At 44.1% G+C, this 21,731-nt stretch overlaps 1 protein-coding gene across 1 annotated transcript in view; it reads left to right on the top strand.

Moving 5' to 3' along the window:
* Positions 1 to 21,731, top strand: part of NFATC2 (nuclear factor of activated T cells 2) — an 84,687-nt gene that overhangs the window by 36,549 nt on the left and 26,407 nt on the right. Inside the window, exons 6-9 of the mRNA XM_032705169.1 lie at positions 5,368 to 5,508; positions 17,073 to 17,128; positions 18,054 to 18,180; positions 19,733 to 20,428. Of these exons, the coding sequence (XP_032561060.1) occupies positions 5,368 to 5,508; positions 17,073 to 17,128; positions 18,054 to 18,180; positions 19,733 to 20,428 (1,020 nt within the window). The remainder of the gene's footprint in view (positions 1 to 5,367; positions 5,509 to 17,072; positions 17,129 to 18,053; positions 18,181 to 19,732; positions 20,429 to 21,731) is intronic.

Below are 21,731 nucleotides of genomic sequence, written 5' to 3'. Positions count from 1 at the left end.
CCATAATCATGATTATTATGGGAGTATTGTGATTTCCAGATGAATTAAATGAGGTTTTTCCCCCTTTCATGTCAACTTCAAGACAGTCACGCAGTTAGCTGTAAATACAGCTGACACAAAACCTGGTGCTTTCTCTAAAGAGAACATTTTCTCTCAAAGCACAGAATGTAAAAGCTAATTCTGACAACATGTACCACTTTTAATATGCAACCAAAATACTTCAGTCTTTGAAGTCTGAGTCAGAAGGAAGGGAAGTGCCTGCCCTTTTTGCAGGCTGCAAGCCTTGCTCCAGGGGTAAACTCCTGTTTACTTCTTGTCTTTGCAGTGCTGCTGTTGGTGAAAGCAAACGCCCCAGCATGTTACACAGAGCATGGACTTCTGAGCATACTTTAAACTCAGCAGCTCTCCTCCACAAGGGATTAAAGGGAAATGCTGTGCATACCCACAGAGATGATTGACAGAGAAGTGAACCGAGGCCATGGTTTTCCTGTCATTAATCACACACTGGTTTGGTGAGCTGGCTGCAGTTCATAGAAAGTATCACACTGATCTGACACTGCTGCCATCGGGGCTTGTCACTCCTCCTGTGTGAGGACATCATAAATTATGTGCAGAGAAGGAGGTGGAGAAAAGCCCTCTATTTTTGGTGCTTTTAGCTTGGATGGCTCTGCACAAACTGCTGATTAAGTCTTGCTGGCAACAAATTGGAAACTGTTGTCATTCCTACTGGGTTCATTTCATAGCGTTTAGACCATGTTTTCAAGCTTTCCCATCTAATCACAGAGGTTGGAAATTTGCTTTATTGACTTGATTCTACCACTACCCCATCCCTCTGATTGCTGCTCTCTAGGGTGTGTTGCTGATGTCTATCTGCCTGCTAGAGATCTCTCCTCCCCTTGGCCCTCCCCTGGCTCCCATACTGCAGCTTCCCGGCCTTTACTTCTCCTGCCACCAGAGAGCTCAGGTTGCTTCAGCGTGTGATGGATGGGATCAAAATCTCTCACAACATTAATGAGTTGGATAAGCATTGGACACAGGAGTTCTGCTCCTATCAATCCTACCACAGGCAGCTCGTGGTAAATACATGCAGTGTGACAGCAGGAATGGAATATTTACTTTGGCTCATTGAGGTTTGCACTGAGGTGGAAGAATTAATCCCATAACAAATTACTCCTCTGCTATTGCTTCTAGGGGTCAGGCTTTTTTTAGCACCAGACACCCAGCTCTCTCTGCTCTTCTCAAATCCAGCAGAAATCAATGACTGGATCCAAGAGCCTCTCTTTAACCTCTCATCAGCAATGGGGACAACAACCTAAGCTCTGGGTTCGGTGTTGCAGGTGTCAGAGACAGCGTGGAGAGGTTTTGCTCTAACAGGTATTCATTGTAGAATCACAGAATGTCTTGGGTTGGAAGGGAACTTAAAGCTCATCTTGTTCCACCCCTGCCAGGGGCAGGCACACTTTCCACCAGACCAGGTTGCCCTGTCCAACCTGGCCTTGAACACTTCCAGGGATGGGGTATCCACAGCTTTTCTGGCTGGGCAACCTGTTCCAGGGCCTGGCCACCCTAACAGGGAAGAATTCTATTGTCACAGAGGTTTGCCTGGAGACCTCAGACACTCTGCAGAAGGTAGCACAGAGTTAATGCTGGTACTCCAAGGCTGGGGAGTATCTGTGGAGTATCTCTGCTCTGGAAGTGTCGGTCAGACGGGCACTGCTCTGCACAGAGTTCGCGAGTCTGTTCCTCCTGAGGGGCAGGTCACAATAGTGTTTTTTTCTTTGCCTTACATTACCCCATCCAGCCCTTGTTTGTACTGCACATACAGGGAGAGAGATTGCTGAGACAGTTCCTCTCCAGAGGCTGTTAAGAGACATTTAGCTTCAGTTAGCACTACTCATAAAACAAGTCAGCTTTTGGGCAAAACAAGGCAGCACTTGGAAGCCCTCCCAACCTGGTGGAAGGAAACATGATGCTCAGGCAGGGAGAGAACCACTTGTCCCAGGAGATGAGTGCAGGAGGAGCATGGGCAGGGAGACGTGGGAGGAGAAGGGCTTGCAGGATTACCTAAGGAGCATGTTATGGAATACAACTGGTATTGTCATTTGGAATCTGCTAACAGCAATGGGTAACACTCTCCTAGGGGAGATTTGGAGCCACAACAGACTCATCCAGGTAATTCAGTTGTCTCAGAACATCCCTTTTTTTCCCTTTAAAAACAAATATCCTCTCTGGTGAAAAAAGGAACACTTATGGATGCTGCAGGCAGGTGGAGAAGGAAGAAACACCTTTACCTGCCTTGGCATACTTCCTTAGGGTCAGCCTCCAGGCTTGTGCATCCCATGTGAAGCATTCAGAGTTTTAGGCCTTCCTGACCTTTCCTCCACCTGCTGCCATAGGGAAGGGAATAAAGGCTCAAGCCCCAACCAGTGCAGGGTGCACGTGAGCCTGGGTGGGCTGTGGGCAGAAGGGGCTCTTCCCTCTGGGCTGAGGCTCCTGGAGGTGGTGCAGCACTCCAGGACAGCGGCTCCCTTTCTCTCCCGTGTCACTGCATGCATTGTATTTCTTGGCACCAGGAACCCATGACATCTTGATTTGCAAACGGTCAAATAAAATAGAAAAATAATGTCCCCTGTTAATAGGTTGACACACTGCTTCAGGCCAAGTGTGAGTATTTCTATAGCATTTGCTTTGCTGCCTTATGTCAGTAACTGTTGCTATTGAAAGTAAACACCCCAACTGGTTAAATCAACAGCGTTTTGTTTATTCAAAGCTCATAAACTCCAGTAGCTGTAGGTCACTTTATGAAGTGCCAACCCCTGGGGGAAGAGAAGGAATAGTGTGAAATTATTGCATGCAGTCCACCCATCGTGAGCCTTAGAGGAAGGGGATTTATTGGCAATTAATATTTCTTGCAGAGGAAAAAAAGTAATCCTATTGAGGCAGCTCCACACTGAACCTTGAATCTCCATACTGGTGGAAATGGTGGAATGGGACGACACCTTCTAGGTTTGGGTTAACAAATGAGACCTTTGAAAATGAAAAGTGTTTGGTTTTTTTAAGAGCACCCCTGCCCCTCTCAGCCTTCCAGGCAGTGCTGTTGAGGCTGCCCCAGCTCGTCTGGGGAGGGCAGAAGGGCTTTTGGCACTCCCCAAGAGCCGGGATGCACATTCCTGCTGATCCTGGGCTCCTTGGTAGGTCGCAGTGTACACAAACACTGCACTCTATGGAAGTTGGACAGGGCTTTGGTCTTCAGCAGCGATTTCCAACTTGCCGAGATCCAAATGTAACTAAGATGAGTCAGATGGTTATTTCCAGGCTAAAACTTGTCCTTCCTCGTCCTGAAAAAGCCTTGGGAATCACTGATCTGGGGGATGTCAGGTACCAAACTCTCTATTAACACAATGAAGTCTGAGAGATGTAGGTTAATCTGGAATTTTGATGACCTAGAATGCTTTGGAAGTGAAATTTGGGGATTGAATAGGAATAAACAGTGTTCAGGGCAATGCTTACATGCATCTTCTCTTGACTATGGTAGACATGTTTTTTGATGATTGCTATTTACTCTTTAAGATCTGAGGTTAAAGATGTGTCTTTGTGATAAATCCAATTATGAACTCATCAAAAATTAGAGTATTTTGGGAAAAGAATTAATCATACAGCCATATGAAAGAAATTATAGCTTCTGTGAAAATAATCTGAATATATATTCTTAATTGGCAGTATCTTAGCCCAGATGTTGTTAAATGCTTGAAAGGAACAATGAGTCATAAGGTTGTTCTAAATAGATTTCAAAAAAATGCCTCCCAAATAGCACAAGAAAGTTGCAAACATTAAATTATCTGTAGTCTTTAACAAGAGCAAAATCTCTGCCTCGTGACTGAAGGGTTCAGCTGAGCTAGAAAAGTTGCTCCCCACTTCTGCAGAATGTATGAAAAGTTTAATGCTGGTGTTTTCTCACCGAATATTTAAGCATTTTCTTCATGTGACGAGAGCCTTTGTGCAGCTCTCACTGTGGCCAAGAGCTGTTGGGTTTGGGGCTTTCTGAAGCTTGCACAGCAGTAAAAACAGTGCCAGGTCAGGTCACAGACAGCCCAGCCCTGCCTGTGTGTGAGTGCAAGGGCAGCTGAACATATAGGATATCATTTCCTGATTTTTGGCTCGGCAGCCAACGGTGTTCAGTGAAGACACAAGTGCTCAGGGTCTCTTTGTGAGAGAAAGTTAAAATCCAGCCAAGGCAGCTGTTAAATAGATGAGCAGGATCCCCTGGAGGCCTTTCCAGTTGGGGTGGATGAATCTGGAGGAGTTTGAGTGCAGGTCATGAACTCGCAGCTCACCAGACCCAAACTGCTGCCCACCTGGTCTGGTCATAGGGAAACTCCTGATATTTTCCAGCTGTAGGGAACCATTCTCACATCTTCACTTTCTTCAGCTCCTGCTGCTTGATAGCAAACAGTTGAAATGGCTTTGCAGGGATGGTGACCAGGGTTCTCCAAAGCTTTTCTGACCATGCAAATGTCTGTTTTAGTAGGATGAGAGGAAAGTATGTGGAGAGATGGTGCTATCCTGGTTTTCTGGAAAGAGAGAATAACTTGCCAAAGTCATGCTCCAAATTTATGACCAAGAGCAGTAAAGACCTTAGAAAGCCTTGATGACGTGTGTGCCCATCTGGATCCCACCTCACCTTTTCTTCTCTTGCCTTTTGTAATCAGTCTGCAACACAGGGCCCTGCTCCTCAGATGTTCAGACTTCTGCAAAACATGCTTCCAAAAATCCCGGGCTGCAGCGGTCCCGGGATGACCCCCTTGCTCTGAAATGTGGCTTTGTGGTTGCCCCTCTTGTGTGCACAGGGCTCAGTACCTGCACATGGAGACAGGTTCTGTTGGCAAACACGCTGTGCCAGGCCCAGCATCGCCCCTGTTCTGTGGGAGGCAGTGGGATTTTGTAAAAAGGCTCATTTTTTTTTCTTTTTTTTTAAGGAATTCAGTGTTATTCAGTGGAATCCTCTGTGCAGGTGGAATTTTTGGGCTCCAGGGCTGTAGTGTGCCTGCACTTGAAAATTTGGCCATTTACTTGGAAAGAGACATGGGCAAGTTTCAGCTCATTCATCCAAGCTGTCCTTTCTCAAGGACAAGGAGTAGGGCCAGCACAGCTGAACCGCTGCAGCCAACTCCTGGATGTTTCCAAATAAAATGCCTTGAGTAAGTTTATTTTTCCCTCTCAGACCTAAATTTAGCGCCCTGGAGAAGCTGCTTTGGCAGTCAGTGGATGGTAACGATGACAAGATCGATCTGTGGATAGTTCTGGGAAGATTTGGAAAGTCCTGGTAAAACAGAGTTGGTTTCATTCATGTTTGCAATTTGTCCACAGCCCAAAGGTCTGCTCATGAGCTTCCAATGGTTGAAAGACAAGACATTGACAGCTGCTCTGTTTATGGAGGACAACAGATGATCCTGACTGGACAGAATTTCACAGCAGAGTCCAAGGTGGTGTTCACAGAAAAAACATCAGGTAAGGCAGTTTTTTTCTAGCTTTCCCTAGTGGGATAAGGCAAATCTGTAATGCCAAGTCTTGTTGTAAGATTTGTGCTGATGATTAACCCTACTCAAGTGAGTAATCTCATTCAAGTTCATGTAAGTAAAACCATGTGAGTAAAATTAGACTTGGGAGCAAATATTTGTGTTATTGGTTCACAAGAATGCAGGCACTGGGAATCAGCAGGAACAAGAAATGTTCCAAAGAAATGAGGTGACCATTACATGTTCCTCTGTGCTTGTTCAATCTCATGCTTAGTGAACGCTACTGTAGAAATCATAATTGAAATGAACATTTTTTTGTTGATGTGAACTACAGGCAGAGATTGTGTTTTCTTCCCTTTAGAAGTCTGTGGAGAAAAAACAATGTATATTATATTATTATACGGAATATACATAATATATATTATGTGTAATACGCATAATATATTACATGTAATGTACATAATGTATATTTTTATATCGAAGTAAAATTATTTTTATATACATAGTGAAATATAAGAATGCTTCACTTCATCTTCCATATTTTTTATTGTAAACTTTGTGCTGTTAAGAAAAGTTGTTGCTCCTAAGTTTTCTGTTGATAAGCTGAGGCAGAGGCAGCTTAATCCAATGACTTGCAGGGGTTTAAAAAGTTGCATTGCCCAAGAGAACTACATGTGCATGATCTATGGGGTAATGCCTCTGGCAAAAAGTAGGAATTGAGCCAAAAATGAATGTGTATGGGCATCAGTTGGTGACCTGGGAGGGGAAAAAGCATTCTGTGGGTCCCAGTTCCTTCTCACACCACCAGCAAACCAGGCTATTTTACAGCAGGTATGAAAGGATCTGCAGAAATGTGAAGGTTCAGATGAGCCTGTGCAGTCAGAGGAATTTTTTTGGCATACTGTGTTTCCTTTCAAGCCCATGTATTAATTCCTTCCCACTGTGCTGCCACTGTTCCATCGATGTCAGCGAATTGTGAAGGGGCATGGGAACATGCTTGGCAGCCCACAACAGTACCTGTCCCAAGAATGTTTTGCAGTAACTAAAGGAGATGATACACTCAAAGAAGGGAGCCCTTAATGCCATTTCGAGGAAACATCCAAAACACCCTGCCCCTATTTCCATATAAGAGCACAGAAGGCTCTGGCTGGAATAGATGTTAGAAAGTGAAAGGAACAACAACATTTTCCACACACTAAATCTAAAGCTTTTCTTCACTGCTGGGGAAACTGTAGTGTTTTTTTTTCTTTTTTTCCCTCCTGGTAGGGGAGAGCCATGACTTATCCCAGCGGTTGTGCCCAGTCTGGAGCAGGGATTTGCTTGCTGGTGTTCCATATCCTGCCTGCCCCGCCACCCCTCAGTCTCTGCAGGCAACCTCAGTCTGCTGGACTTTGCATAAATGATTGGCAGAAGGGGAATTTAGAGGATGGGAGGTCCAGAGTCAGATCCTTGGTGTGAATCAGAAGTCTGTGTGGTATCTGGGGGACTCTGCTCCGTGCTGAGCCAGTTCTTTGTGTGTCCGTGCACTGCTTCATAATGCAGCAACACCTCTTACAGAGATGCCCTAAAGTGCTTTTAAATGAAGATTGCTTTATTTAATAGGTATATCTTAAAGTGAGAAGGTTGAGAAGCTGAGGTGGATATGCAGATCATGCAGGGCTCACTGCTCCATGCTGAGAATTCAGCCAGTCTGATGCGTGTCCCAGCCTGCCTGAATGTTAGGATATTGTACACCTGAGACTTTCAACTTCCCTCATTATACACTGTATACAATTGTAAATATCACTATGAGGCCATGCCTAGTTGCTGCTGCATTGTGCTGCCTGAGCACAGAACAAGGAGCCCAGTTGTGCAGCCCGATTTATCGATTCGAAGTCTCTGGGTGGAAGGAGGAGGTGGATCCTGCACTCACCTCAGGCAGCTCGCTCGCTGCAGACCCGTCTGCACCTTGCAGAAAGCGCTGATGAGCTGCTCAGAAGCAGAACAAGCCACAATAAACATCCCTGTGGGTGGAGAGCACATCGCTGGCGTGACCCTCTCATTGTCGCGGCTCTTCCCGAGCGCGGCGCTGCCCCGGGGAGCCTGTGCAAGAATCACACCTTTCTCGAGGCAGGAAGGTGCAACAAGCTCGCAGGGGGGAGCTTGGTTTTCTTTGAGTTTCATTTTAGCAGCTCTCAAGCCTTGTCTGTGCTAGCAAGTGGTACTGGATTTGCCACTTTTGCCACCAGTTTGAGCTTTGCTGGCAATGACAAGGGTGAGAGCAGTGGTGTGGGTAACCACCTAATAGCTTTCATCAGGCTGTACTCCACAGAGCTCTTGGACTTGGCTTGTGAGTCCAGTGTTTTAAGATGAGAGCAGCAAGACTGGGTTTTTTCCCCAAAATCCTTTGTGCAAGTATCTCTGTGCAACAAGATGTTAACTGTTTTGTAGCCTCCAGAATCTGGGTGCATCTTGAATCTGGATCAGTGTCTGATGATGAGAAGCAGCAATCGGTCACCTTACAAAACTGAGGAAAATGCAGCTGGGGATCACAGTTGTAAATTAGGTTTCATCCCTCAAGGGAATACTCAAAACCTATTTCCATTTCTTCTGGATCTTGTAGACAGTTCTTCACTCAGTACTTGCAACGCAGAGGGACGTAGAACTGCTCATAACTGTGACTGAAATACAGCAAGGTTCTGAGAACCATAACGAGCAGCTTTTATTTCTCTGTTTCATAGAACTATGGGGACGTATATTTTTCCTAAGAAATACCGGGAAAATAAAAAGACCATTCCCCAAATTGTGCCAGGATGTCCTTCTGAAAATAGCTGCCCGGTGTCACGCGAGCTGCAGGCTGTGGCACCGAGTTCACCAGGGACAAGGCTGTGAAAGTCGCTCGGTTTGGGCTCGCGACAGGAAACAGCAGCAGGAAGTGAAGTGAAGGGGCTGGAGCTCAGTGCTCTGGGGGGACAGAGTGCTTGTGTTTATGAAATGCTGATGCATAAAGAGCATTAATTTTCGTAATGATAAGGTTTTATCAACATGCAAGCCATAGACTGGGTTTTTTAACTTTTTTAAGGCTCTCTCTTCCCGATGAGAGAGTGTAATCTGTAGCTGCTGTAAGCCAGGGCAGCTCATAAATTCGTTAAGTCCAGCACACAAAAGCAGAGTTTGGCTGAAGGAGTTTTAAGATCTGAACTCAGAGACATGTAACTGAGCCCAGCTAAATAAAAATAGGTCAGGAGAAGCGACTAGATTAGATTGTACGGGTAGCAATTTTTGAAGTGCATATATTCCTTTAGTTTTGATCTGAAAGAGAGAGCTTAAAAAGCAGTCCTAGAGCTATCAAGGATTTGGAATATGTTGAAGGTCAGGGGTGTCAGTGTTTGGTTGGGGCCCAGACCTTACAGTGCAGTTAAAAAAAGAAAAGATTTGGAATTCCCCCTTTTATTTATTTTAATTGTCATGTAATAATTTGCAAGTCAGATGTTGGTTGCATTGTGTTTACTCCCATTTGTGTACTGGTTACTGCTGCTCTGCTGTCAGTGATAGGGGAGTTTCGTGTTTCTCTGGGAGAGAAGTGCAAATGGACTGTGATTTCCCCTGCCAAACTCTTCTGGTGGCCACATGGACATCGTGAATCATCACTAGGACAATGTGGGTGGTGGAGGAACAACCCAAACAGAGCGTCCATCCTTGGAGGGGATCCATCATAAATCTTTCGGTCCATCCACGCAGTGCAGGGAGAGGAGGTGGTGCTCTCTGTGCCCTTTGAACTGATGCAGCTGCCAAGACCCCTGAAGAATGGATGTTCAAAGTCTCTGTGACAAAATAAATCTTTGCAGCTCTAGACTCAAGCAGTGGTGCTTGAATGACTGCTGGTTTCAGAACTCACCACAGGGCAGGATCAGGACCGTGATGTTCAGTGTGTCAGTGGTGAGTTGAGGTTTCATCTGCACAGAATGCACCTGCCTCCATACCCTAGAAACAAACCATGGAGCATGTGCCAGTGGATTCCAACATCCAGGAGTCTTTCAGGGCAATTCACTGTAGAAAACTGTGGTGGGATGGCATCATGGCATGTATAATGTGAGTAGAAGGTGGCTTGTGTGTTGTTTTTGATGGTAATGAGGAGCCAGGGCTGATGGTCATGTCATTTGTGGGAGAGGTGAAAGGAAATTCTAACAATGTCTACAGCAACATTCTCTTTTCTGTTGTGTCCAGTCTGAAATTCCTCACCATGCCCCAGCCAGGGAACTAAATCCCTGTTTGTAGTCTGACAGTTCCATGAATGATCCAAAAACTCCAGGAGAATGCAGAAAACAGCAAAGTATTTTCAACATTTAAGTCTGTGAACTTAATAATGCAGAATTAGTGGTGCAATTTTCACAGGCAAATTAAAGATTAAAAAAAAAAAAAACTTTAAAAAAAAATTTCAATTTTTTCCCCCAAGTCCACCCAAAAGAGGGTTTGCTATTTGACCAAATAAACAACTTTAAATATTGAATGCAAGCACTGATTTCTAAATTAATGAACTTAAGGAGAACTAAAAGGAGCAGGACATATCTTAGAACAAGGCTAATAATGCAATGATAGATGCAATCCACTGCTGAGCATGCATTAAATGTAGGTTTGAAAGGCATCTTATCCTGAGATAAAAATCCAGCATCTGGGGAAAAAACCCAAACTATTGTTTGATTTTTTTTTTAATGGGAAAGGCTAGGGAAAAAAGCACAAATATTTGGTAATAGTTACAGAGTCAGCAAAACTGAGTGTGGTACTGTAATCTTAAATGGTTCAGTTTGTTTGCAATATGTGAGGGTCTGTAGAAAGTATATTAAATAAATTTGCTACCTTGCTATTTTCCTGACAGTTTTGAAAGAGCACGATCCCTGTTCCACTCAGTCTGTGGCTGGAGTCCAGCATGTAAAGCTGGATGCATATCCCATCCACCCTAAACCTGCAGAGTGATGGGATGGACTGGGGGAATAAATTACAGATGTCTCTGTCAGGAGTTCCACCTGATTTCTGCATTAGCCAGAGGTGTCACCGTCCAGGTTCATCTCCCTTCTCAGTGAACTGAAGTAAGGCAGCAGCAAAGTGACTCAAGGCTTGGGAGTTCTCTCTGCAAAAAGGTATCAGAAGTGGGGAGGATCAGGGAGGTTTTGTTCTCTTTGAGTTTCTTTTCTGTTCTTTCTGTGCAGAAGAAGGAGGTGTCTCAGCAAATCCCACCGTTTGTGAACTCTGAAGAGAAACAAGTGTTAATCAGGATTAGCCTGGTTTTGCTGTGCAAATTAGAAAGTTTCAGGGTAAATGGGGCACCTTCTGCTTTTCCTCCCTGTTATAGCTGCTAAAACCCAACAAACCTTTCTACCCAAAGGTTTTCCTCCTGGCTGAAATGTGCTGCCTGCCCCAGGTGTTCTTGTAATCCCACGGGACAATCACCAGTCATCTAACTGGGGATCCCAGAAAAACACTGCAAAACAGGAAAAAATCTAAGGATCACACACACAAAAATGCAAGAGAGTGTGGCTGCAGAAACGGAGTTGCCATAGCTGTGAGAGACTCAGCGAGACAGGGTGGAATCCAGTGTTTTGGAAGGTTTCCCCGTATGACACAAGATTTTGGAATTTTACAGCTGGTAAATCCTTATTAACACAGGCAGCCACTACTGGCCTGGATTCCCTGGCTCACTGTTTACTATGGGGGCGCCTGATGGAAGATTGCCTGGTCCTGATTATTCAGCTTGATTGTTTAGGAAGAATGTTAAAAAATAATAATAATTCTTGGTACAAACAAAAGGCAGAGAGACAAGCTCCCATCACCTGTTGACAGAAAATTGATCATGAAGAAAGCTGGCATGGGGAGTGGAATTCCCTGTTCTCCCACTTAGTCATCGCATCCTGGTGTGACTCATTTTATTACATGGAGGTTCCCAGTGGTTTTATTTTGAGAGAAGCTTTTGTTTAATAATTTATACACACACACACACACACACACACAAACACACACTTATAATCTTAAAAAAACAACAAATCTATTTGGATGAAATGGCATAAGGAATCATTTGGAAGAGCTCTGGAATGAAATACTGTTCCTGCTGCTTCACAGTTCAACTACTGTATTTATGTTTTATTTTAGTGTCAAACGAATTCCTCAACAATAGATGGGGAGAAATCTCCTCTAGACTTGTTCTCACTGTGCAAAATGTCAGATTTGGGGCTGGGCTGGATGGTGGATGACTAATCCATTGCCCTTTTACCTCCTGGACCTTGACTTGTATCTTTGGCCTTGGTGACTCAAACTTATGTCCTCAGTGAAATGAAGGCACTGGGCTCTGCTTATAATGAACAGAGCTCCATTAACTGCAGTGGGCAGTCTTGCTTCAGAAAGAAAAAGAACTACATGAAAATGAAGCTCAGAAAAAAAATCAGTTGTTCTACTTTTCCCAAGTTTTAAATACATTCGTGCCATGTTTGCTGTAAAGTTTGAAAATTATTCTGAAGTAAGAGCTTAGAGGGAGACAACTGCTTAGAACCAGATGCTGAGCAACCTTGCACTGACATGGAGCAGAATAACTTCCCAGCTGAAATCAGATTTTGTCCCTGAAAAGGGCAGCAGAGAGGTTGAGTGAGCGTTCCCTGCCCTTAAGGTTTCCACATCCCAGAGTGGTGTCTTTTCTGCTGGAAAGCATTCGTTGCTCTTTCTTTTGTTCTTGGGGTGGCTCTGAAAAACCTTGTCTGTTTTCCAGAGATGTCTGTCATCTATTGATAAAAGCTGACTGAGATAATTGTTGTGCTTTTTTGGAAGACCTTCCAAGAAACACAGTGAATAGGGAACTCTGCAGGAATGTGTAGTTGCAGCAGCTGTCCCAGCAGTTACCAGGCTCAGTTTCCTTGGGGAGCTAGCATGGTTTGCTGCCTGGGAGAAAGGTAACAGGTTGTTCACTGAGTAATTTGTGTAATGCTTGACTGAAAATCAGTGTACGTTTTCAGGCATAAAATCATATGCAGGCATAGAATCCCATACAGAATCAGCACAATAGTATATTTAGTCTTCAGCTGGAGAGAACTGCAGAGAAAATTTCCTGAACCTCTCAGTCCATCAGTCATGCTTGTTCAAATAAAGCAGTAAGTTTGTTTCTCTGCTAGTTACTGACCCCAAAGTCATGAGTAAGGGGTCGTGAATAATGTGTAAAGGCTGTAACTGGTTCAGAAAACCTTTAATTGGCTAATTAAAAAAGGGCCTATAAGGGGCTGCAGAGAATCACCCAAAATGTTCCTAATGCAGGCTGACATTTTGATTTTCCCCAGTTTGAAGCAAGACTTTTGGTATGATCACAGTTTGAGTTAGAAAGGGTAGAATTACTTTCTTCCAACAACTCATTCATTCCTCCAAAGAGTGCTGACACAATCAGATCTCTCATCAGGGTTTAATGCTAAGTCTCATAGCCCTGAAGCAGCACAAAAATCTCTATTTCCTGAACATTTCACTGACCTGTGGTGTTAAAGACTTGCCAACTAAGACAAACCATTAAATGAGCAGGGAACCACAACAGTAAAAATACTGCATGAGGCTGGTAAGACCTCAGAGTCTGCATCCAGAAATATTTTATCGTCTTTAATGGAACTACTGCTCTTTCCAGAGGCGCGGATTGAATTCTCCATAGTGGAGTCAGAATTTGAAAGATGCCACACACGTGGACATGACACCAAATTCCTGTGTGATCCAAGCATATCCCAGGACATCCCTGCAGTGTCCTGGCTGGTGCTGGGGCAGCCCAGTGCTGATTGTGGCTTGCTGAGCATACCCCTCTGTATTTCTGTGCTTGTGCTCTTACAGTATTTCAGCAGAAATGGTGCTGTTGCTCTTTTGCAGTTTTCTTCCCTGTCCATTGTTGAAACGGGTCTAATTATAGCAATAGAGAGCTATCTGTACTTGTAGACTTTGGATTAAATTATTAGTCAGGCTGGGGTTTAATCTTCTCGGTTTCCAAGCAGGAGGGAACCAGTCATTTGTCCCGTTGGTGGCATGACAGAATTACAGGGTAATTGAGGCCAGAAGGGACCTTGGGAGGTCGTTGAGCACAACCTCCTGCTCAAAGCTGAATTCATCTGTGGTGCTGAGGCACCACCTGAGTTGTGACACTGGTACTGGAGAGAAGAGCCCACCACAGTGTACCCAAGTTGTGACACATGTTTTGGACTAGGGGCTGTGCTTTACCATCGCATCAGCATTATGACTTTTACAGTAGGAATCTCGTTTTTGCAGATAACTTTCTTCAAACATCCACTTTAATTTCCTCCTAAGAGTATTCTGATTTCTGCTCATTCTGAAGATGGTCTGTTGACAGTTTGGTGCAAGTGTTCTTTGTTAAAAATTTCCTCAGGTGATCCTTAGACTTCTCAGTTTATTCCTCCTACTCTCTGTTAATTCCCTGAGTGTGCATAATCGAAAGTTTTCTTTTCATTACCAGCAAAAAGAATGGGTTAAAGTAGAGAGAGATTTCTGAATGCAGTTGTATTTTTCATTTTATTCACAGCCTCCCTCATCCTTCTGCCAAAAGCTCACCATAATGTGTGTATCCAGAGTGGTTAAAGGAAAAGCAAATATTGATTGTCTCGAGCTAAAGTGAAGCAGTGAGACAGATGGAGCCACATCATCATATTTAAGCATAAAGGTCAGGGAGTGAACTGCAGAGTGGTTAAATTCAACAGGGCTTCAGTGCTCAAAGAACAGGGATTGCTGCTGCTGACAGATTTCTTAGAAACCTGTTTAGCTGCCACCAGTATGAATATATATCCAAACAGAAGCATCTATCATTGTTAGAATGATAGCCCCAAATAATTTATTTCTTGTTTGGTTAGACTTTTTCTCATTCTTACTCTTGATCCTCACAGGCTTTGGACTCAGGCTAAACATCATTTGATTTGTATGGTTGGCTTCATTAGCTTTTAGTGCAATTTCAGTGGCTCAGTTACTAAATCAAATCCACTATGTTGTGGTTGCATGTGCTTCACAGGCCTCTGGAATATGGCAGATGACTTGGAGCCCCCTTTCTACTTTAGTTTATGCATTTTGGACCAACAAATCCTTTTGATTTCTACCTTCTTTGTGAAGTTAGTGCTGTTGTATCTGCACAGACTGTTTGAATTTAGCAGTACAGAAACAAAGATGAAAACATTCTGCCTGGAGCAAAACCAGTGTAAAATATTCCTTCTTGGCTGTCCTTCTTGTCAGGACATCTTCATATTGCTTTGCTGAGGCAGTTCTGATGTGTGTCTCTATCAGAACTCATATTTTATGACATATGTGTTTCCTTTTCCCTCCTCTTTTCCTCAGAGGACTATAAAAACTTATACTTTGGGTTTCTTTTCCTGGAGCCTGGGGAGGTTCCTTAACACACACTGTGGTGGTTTCTTTTCACAAAGGTCACCTAGAAGAGGAATCCTCCCACTGAGTATTTACTGCCTTGTCATCTGGACAAGTATTTGCTGGATTAAACCCTCAGTATTTTGGCTTCTCCCTTCCCTGATATGTTTGCTGCCTCAACAGCAGTAAGACACATTAATAGGGGTATAGACTGAACGTGCAACAGCCCAGAGCAGTGGCCAAAGTGAATGCTTATGATAAATTACATTAAATAGTGGATTATTTTCCATCCCTTTGCACAGAAGTCTCTTGGGATGTGGGGTGAGAGCCTCACTGGCTCCAGTGACACAGCTTAGGCCATCCCAGCTCCAGGGGCCACTCATCCACATGTTGGTGTAGAAAACACAACTGACTCACTGGGGGGGGAACTTGAAACACTTTAAAAAAAAGAAAAAAGTCCAGGTTTCTTAGTGTCTCCTCCTGCAGCAGGATGCTCTGGCAGTAGCTGGGTGAGGAGCTGGAAACCTGGGATCTCTCTTCCCCTCTCCTCCTCACAGGCAACTGATGGATGAAACCAAACTTCCAGCTATTCCTCGGTTGCCTCCACTTCCCCAGTGGGAAGGATTGGGATGAGGAGGCCCAGTCAACACGGGGTGCCCACTGGGTGCCATCCCAAGGGAGGAAGGGACATGCTGTGGGTGATGCCCTCAAGGAAAATCCGTCTATCCCCAGTGCGTGCTCAGGGACTAGAACACAGCAGAGGTGTCTCAGGTGTGGGGTGATGGGACAGGTGAGGTTCTGGCATGCTGGAAAGGACCCCCAGGCTGAGAGGACACAGAGCTGGAGCAGGCAGGGTCCCCCAAGGGCTGTGTCCTGGCCATGGAGCAGCAGATGAGCCCATCTTGGGTTGAGGCCGCCTGAGAGCCCGGCACATCTGTCAGCTCATTGTCTGGGCCCAGCACAGAACAAAGGGGAAAACAACAGAAAAAATGCAAAATGCATTTAAAAATACTCTTTCATTTCCCTTTTCGCCAGAAGCAGAAGTACTTAAATAACAGAGGACAAAAGCAGCTCTTGCAGAACTTCCAAGAACTGGGAAAAATAAAAAGTCCTGTGAGAAGGACTGTTTTCAGGAGACTTCCACCCTTATCCTGCCCAGCCTGGGCAGGCAGCCTGGGGAACCCCCAAAGAAACATGCCTGGAGCTGCCTCCCCCCTAAAGCAAACACAGCCTCAGGCTGCAGTATTCCCAGTCATGTCGGGGCCTTTGGAGACGTGTCCCCTGATCATTCTAAAATCAAACTTTCAGAAGGGTATGAGGCAATTTTTATTTTCTTTTTCCCCCCATCAGTATTTTTCTTCTGCAAATTGCTTGCCTAAAAGGCTCAACGGAATATAAAAATCAAAGGGGTAAAGATTAAAATCTAAAAAAAATAAAGTAAGAAGGAAAGCATTGCTAGAAAATGTTTCTGGGGAGACAGTAGATTTAAGGAATATTTGTAACCAGATGAAGCACCCATTCATACACCTTTACGTATGAATGTCCTGTTACTACTGATGTACTCTTACAGCACAGGGGTTACTTTGGTGGGGTTCAATACAAGGGGATCAAATTTTATTTTCCTCTGTAAATACAGTTTTGTGGAGCTCAGAATGGAGAAGAGCTGCATGGAAGTGATTAAGAGCAGAAAGAGTTCCAGTGGTTCAGAGGCAGAGGCTGTCACACATGCAATGAAGTGCTTTTACCCTGAGTACAGTGAATATTTGGTGCCTTTTAGGACTGTCGCTGGCATTCCGTGGGAAACCATGTGGTCTTGGCTTAAAATGGCAGAAAGTGACCATTAACAAGTTATCTGACCTTCTGATGCCCTCCATCAGTCAGGATGGCTGAACTCAGGTCTGGTAAAAACCAGATGTTGCACCTGTGCTAAATATTTCATTCCTCAGTTTGGCTAATTTCTACATAAACATTTAATTTTAATATGTACCCAGGCTTTTTCCTGGCAAGAGAAGTGTTCGATGATGTGTTTAAATTAAATGCTGTTGCTTTTGGTTAGGACTGGGAAGGTGTTTGGAATTAAGTCCATTTTGAGAGCTTTGCTAAGTTGATGCCCTTAATTTGTGTCCTTTTTTTTTTAAGTCAAGTTCTACGATTTAAAAACAAAAAAATTACAGTGAGGTTAACATTGTGATATTCTTCTAGATGGGCAGCAGATCTGGGAAATGGAGGCAACAGTGGACAAAGATAAGAGCCAGCCTGTAAGTATGCAAAGCACTGGATGTCCTCTCCTCGAGCTTCTCAGAGAGCAAGTTGTATTCAAGGGGTAGTTTTGAAAGAGCGTCTCAAAAGCAGAAAGAGCAGCAATCTTGCTGCTGGGATGAACAAATGTCAAATGCTCCAGCAGTAGATATGTTGCAAAAAGAGGCGATTCATTTAGCGGCAACCCACAGCAAATTGAATAACTGCTGGATTTTGTGTTCTTGCAGAAGACTCTATTGTACCAGCCCAGCCCTCTGCAGGATGCTGGCTGTCCTGGCTTCCTTTGCCTGCGTGGAAGCCTTGGGTGCTGTGCTCTTTGCAGGACAGAATTTGTCCTACAGTGTTTCGAATGAACACTGATCTTTCAAGGGAATGAGCCTCTTTGTTCACTTTGCTTAATGGGACCTTCCTGTAGTCAGTCAGTGCATTTAGGAGCTGCACTGACACTGCCAAGGGCCATGCCTGCCCTGGCGGAAGGGAACGGGAGACTTGCTCCTAATTTCCATGGAAGTGGGATCCGGACATGTATAAGTGAAAAGCCTATAGAATGATTAAGTTCATTCTGACAAAAAGAGGGAATTCTGTAGTGCACACTTGTTTATCAAGCCCGGCGTGATTAACAGTGCTGCTGCTTTTATCAGCATTTCGTGTGTTTTATTTGTAGCTGAGGTTTCTCTTTCCAAGTTCAGGACAACATCAAGTGCAAGAGAGGATTCAGTACATAGAAACCAGCTTGCCAGTACCAAAAATCTTTATCTTGCACCATCTGCCCTTTTTTCCTTTCTTTTTCTCATACCCTTTATAGTGATGAAGGGGAAGATTTCCCTTCCTTTGTGCCTGGATGTGTAGCAAGGGGAGATGCACACAGACATCTCCAGTCAGCCTCAGTTAGTAATTCTTTGTTGTCACCCTCTGTTGTTTCAGAGCATGCTTTTTGTAGAAATACCTGAGTACCGTAACAAGCACATCCGCACGGCCGTGAAGGTGAACTTCTACGTCATCAATGGGAAAAGAAAAAGAAGCCAACCCCAGCATTTTACCTACCAGCCAGGTAATTCTCAAGCCAGTTGTTGCCTAGCTCTCATGAGCAAGATTTGGTTTTCTGCTGTGTTGTTTTCTTGCTGTTATTTGAGGATCTAAATGTCACTGATTTAATTCAGCTAAGTGCTCAACAACCGTTTGAAGGATGTGTGTGATTTATGATCAGGAATTGCCATGAATTTGAGGTGACAGTTATCTTGGCAATGGGCTGATGTTGCCCCATTCACTTGAGGGAAGTTTGCCAAAGCCTCAGTGGGAACAGACTCAGTCTGTGGCATGGTGTGACCCCTATGAAAAGCATGAGTGTTGCCTTCCCAGCTGACGTGTCCAGCAGTAAGATAACATCAGATCTGGGAAACTAGGCCTTGGTATGGAGGAAGGCAAGCAATATATACTCTTCAGAACAAGGCTGGTGGAGAAAAATATGAATGCTTTTCTGATGATCTTCCTCTTGGGAATTGGTCAGCCATGTCACAATAAATGCAATAGGATTGCTAATGAGATTCCCAGAATTTCTCAGCTTTGGCTGAGAGACAAATATTGTGAGAAAATCAGAGTATTGTGTTTGTGGAAACCAGAATACATAAAATAACAGTACCAGATTTTATGCAAGCTTCAAATGATGTCTTAATTTAACTTGTCTCTAAGGAGAGGCAAACATTCATTCTGATTCTTATTTTGGTCTCCTCCAGCCTGAAAATCTCTGGTCCTCTCCCTGAATTTATGAACCAATCACCAGTGTGAAGGTTTTGTGTAGTTGCTAAACTGTTCTGCTTTGGAATAGTATTGAGAAATACATTTCTATCTCAATACAATCCTTAAAATAGACCACTTAGGGGAAGGAATCCTTACACTTCCGAAAAACAATCCTTTGGCATGACCGTTACATGGTTTCCATTGTATGGTGTTTCTGTAGTGAGTTTTGGGGAAGATTCGACAAAAAAAATCATTAGAAATGCAAGAATTTGCCTGTAGAGGACCGTCATTTATCCTACCAAGATTCACACAACTCTCACTAAATCCTGATCTTTTAGATGATGATGTCAGAAAGATCTTCAGTTCTCAGCACTGAGGAAACCACATGCAGCAAAGGAGATAAAACAAAAGCTCTAAAATAGTTCAACTCTGCCTTTGGTGTCTAGCTAAAAGTTTGACAGAAAAATGAGGAGTTGCATATGTCACAGGATTTCTATTAATTCAGTCTTCCTTTGAGATGGAAGGACTACATGAAACACCTATATATGGCTTCTTATTTTGCATGTGTACCAGAATGGCCCTTAAGTGAATGAAAATATGAGCTGAAGTATTGAATTTTCCAATTTTAGAAATTTGTGGTTAATCAGTACTTTAAAGATTTTCAAGAACCTCTTAGTACAGAGTGTTTTCAAGAGAGACTCTGCCATGATTGCATATACGTGATGCATTAAACTCGGTGCCTGCGAGATACGAGTTCACACATGCAAATCTTGTAAATGGCTTTAATCTCTAATTACTTCAAGGAAAAACCTCTCTGTTTCTCACCAGCTCGTTACGAATAATGTCCTTTGCATGCTTTATTCTAGTACCATCAATCAAAACAGAGCCCATTGATGACTATGATCCAGCCATAATCTGCAATACAGTACACAGTGGTCTGGGAACAGTAACACAGCCTTACTATTCACAGCACACAATGGTCACCGAGTCCCCTTCCTGCCTGGTGCCCACTATGGCCCCTTGCCAGCAGTTGCGCTCAGGCCTTTCCTCTCCTGATTCTCGATACCACCAGCAGAACCCGGCCGCCGTGATCTACCAAAGGAGCAAGAGCCTGAGCCCCAGCCAGCTGGGCTACCAGCAGTCCAACCTGATGGCTGCACCAGTTGCCATTTCAGATGCCCACAGGTCGGTGCTGGTGCACGCAGGTTCCCCAGGCCAAACTCCGGCGGTGCTCCACCACTCTCCAGGCAACCAGCAGTCTTCTCCTGTGATTCACTATTCTCCAACCAACCAGCAGCTGAGGTGTGGAAGTCACCAAGAGTTTCAGCACATCATGTGCTGTGAAAATTTTACATCCAGTGTCGCAAGATCCAGCCAGCCCCAGGTCAGTCAAGCACAGAGGTTAAGCCCGAGCTCGTACCCGACGGTGATTCAGCAGCAGGCAGCCTCGGGCCAGCGAGCAGCAAAAAATGGACCACCAGGGAGTGACCAGAAAGAGGTGCTACCAGCGGGAGTCACCATCAAACAGGAACAGAACCTGGACCAAGCCTACCTGGATGATGGTAAGTGCCTCACTTCTCTCTCATGAGTTGGTTTGCTGGAGGGAGGGGGCAAGTTTAGAGCTTCTGAATCCCACCTGTTCCTCAGCATGGCCTGCTTTTGTTGAGTGTGGATATTTGCATATTTGAATCCTGTATTTACATTCTGTTATACTGGGTCTTTCATTAACTGCATTTTTGGTAGATGGCGATGCACTTTGGCAGCCAAGCAAAGAAACAAGTGATCTGCAGAATCCCTCTGCTTCGTGCCATGGGCTGAGCTGTCAGGTTTAGCTGTTGCCATTTTGTTTCCATTTGCCAAAAGTTGGTTTGGAAAATGGTGACTCTGAAATGAAATGCACTTTTAAATTATTTTTTTAAAATTATTCATATCAGGGCAAAGTCCACTTTGTAAAATGCCCTTGTACATTTTGTACCAAAAAAAAAAGCCCATTGAGCAGTCTATCAAGGCCTGTAATGAATGGGGTAGTGCTGCAGGCAAAACTATTGCAGATGTTCTAGATGAACAGTGGGACATTGATAAGCAAAACAACGCTGTTTCTTTGTTGTGAGCCAGCTGATTTAGCCCTTAGGAATGAATATAAGTTGGAGTAAAGCTTTCTTTGAACATACCCTGCTTATTGTTAGGTAGGCAGCTATTGGTGATCTGGTTGATTGGCTCTTTTATTAAAGCATGTTCCTTGCAGAAGGAAATCAATGCAAAATTAATAGTGAGGCTGGACACTGTAGCCATAAACCCAACATGGATTTTAGTGGGAGCAGAGTGAGGTTGCTGGATGTATTGCTGCAAATACTGGATGTTCTTATGTAGGAAGTACATACCTGATGGTCACAGGTGGTAACTGCTGCTGCCCTCCCAGACTGGGCAATCAGATCAGGCATGGCTTGATCTTGTAGAGCACCATGATGTGCTGTAAGCACACAGAAGTTTGGGATTTTTACTGTGGTTACCCACCTGGAGTTGTGAAATTGTGCCCATGAAGGTTTTACTTTCTGCAGTTTAGGTACTGAGTGTGCTCTGTGGCTCTGTCATGTACGGTCTTCATTGCTGGGCAGAGTTTGGATGGTTCTCTCTGGTTTTCTCTGTGTTTGAAATGTGCTTGGTATAGCTTTGGTGCCACCACAGTAAAATCTGCAGTGTTTTTACTGGTCTCCTTGTCTGAAGAGTGTTGAATTGTATTTTAAGAGTGAATTTCATTTAGGAGATCCACCTCCTATTCAGGGAATTGGGCATGTAACAAAGCAAGATAGAATTTTTAACAGGAAAACAGAACACTGTTGTTTAAGGCACTTCTAATATGAGAAG

Source organism: Chiroxiphia lanceolata, chromosome 17 (assembly GCF_009829145.1).
Source record: "Chiroxiphia lanceolata isolate bChiLan1 chromosome 17, bChiLan1.pri, whole genome shotgun sequence".
NCBI lineage: Eukaryota > Metazoa > Chordata > Aves > Passeriformes > Pipridae > Chiroxiphia > Chiroxiphia lanceolata.
This window is presented reverse-complemented; position numbering and strand designations above follow the sequence as displayed.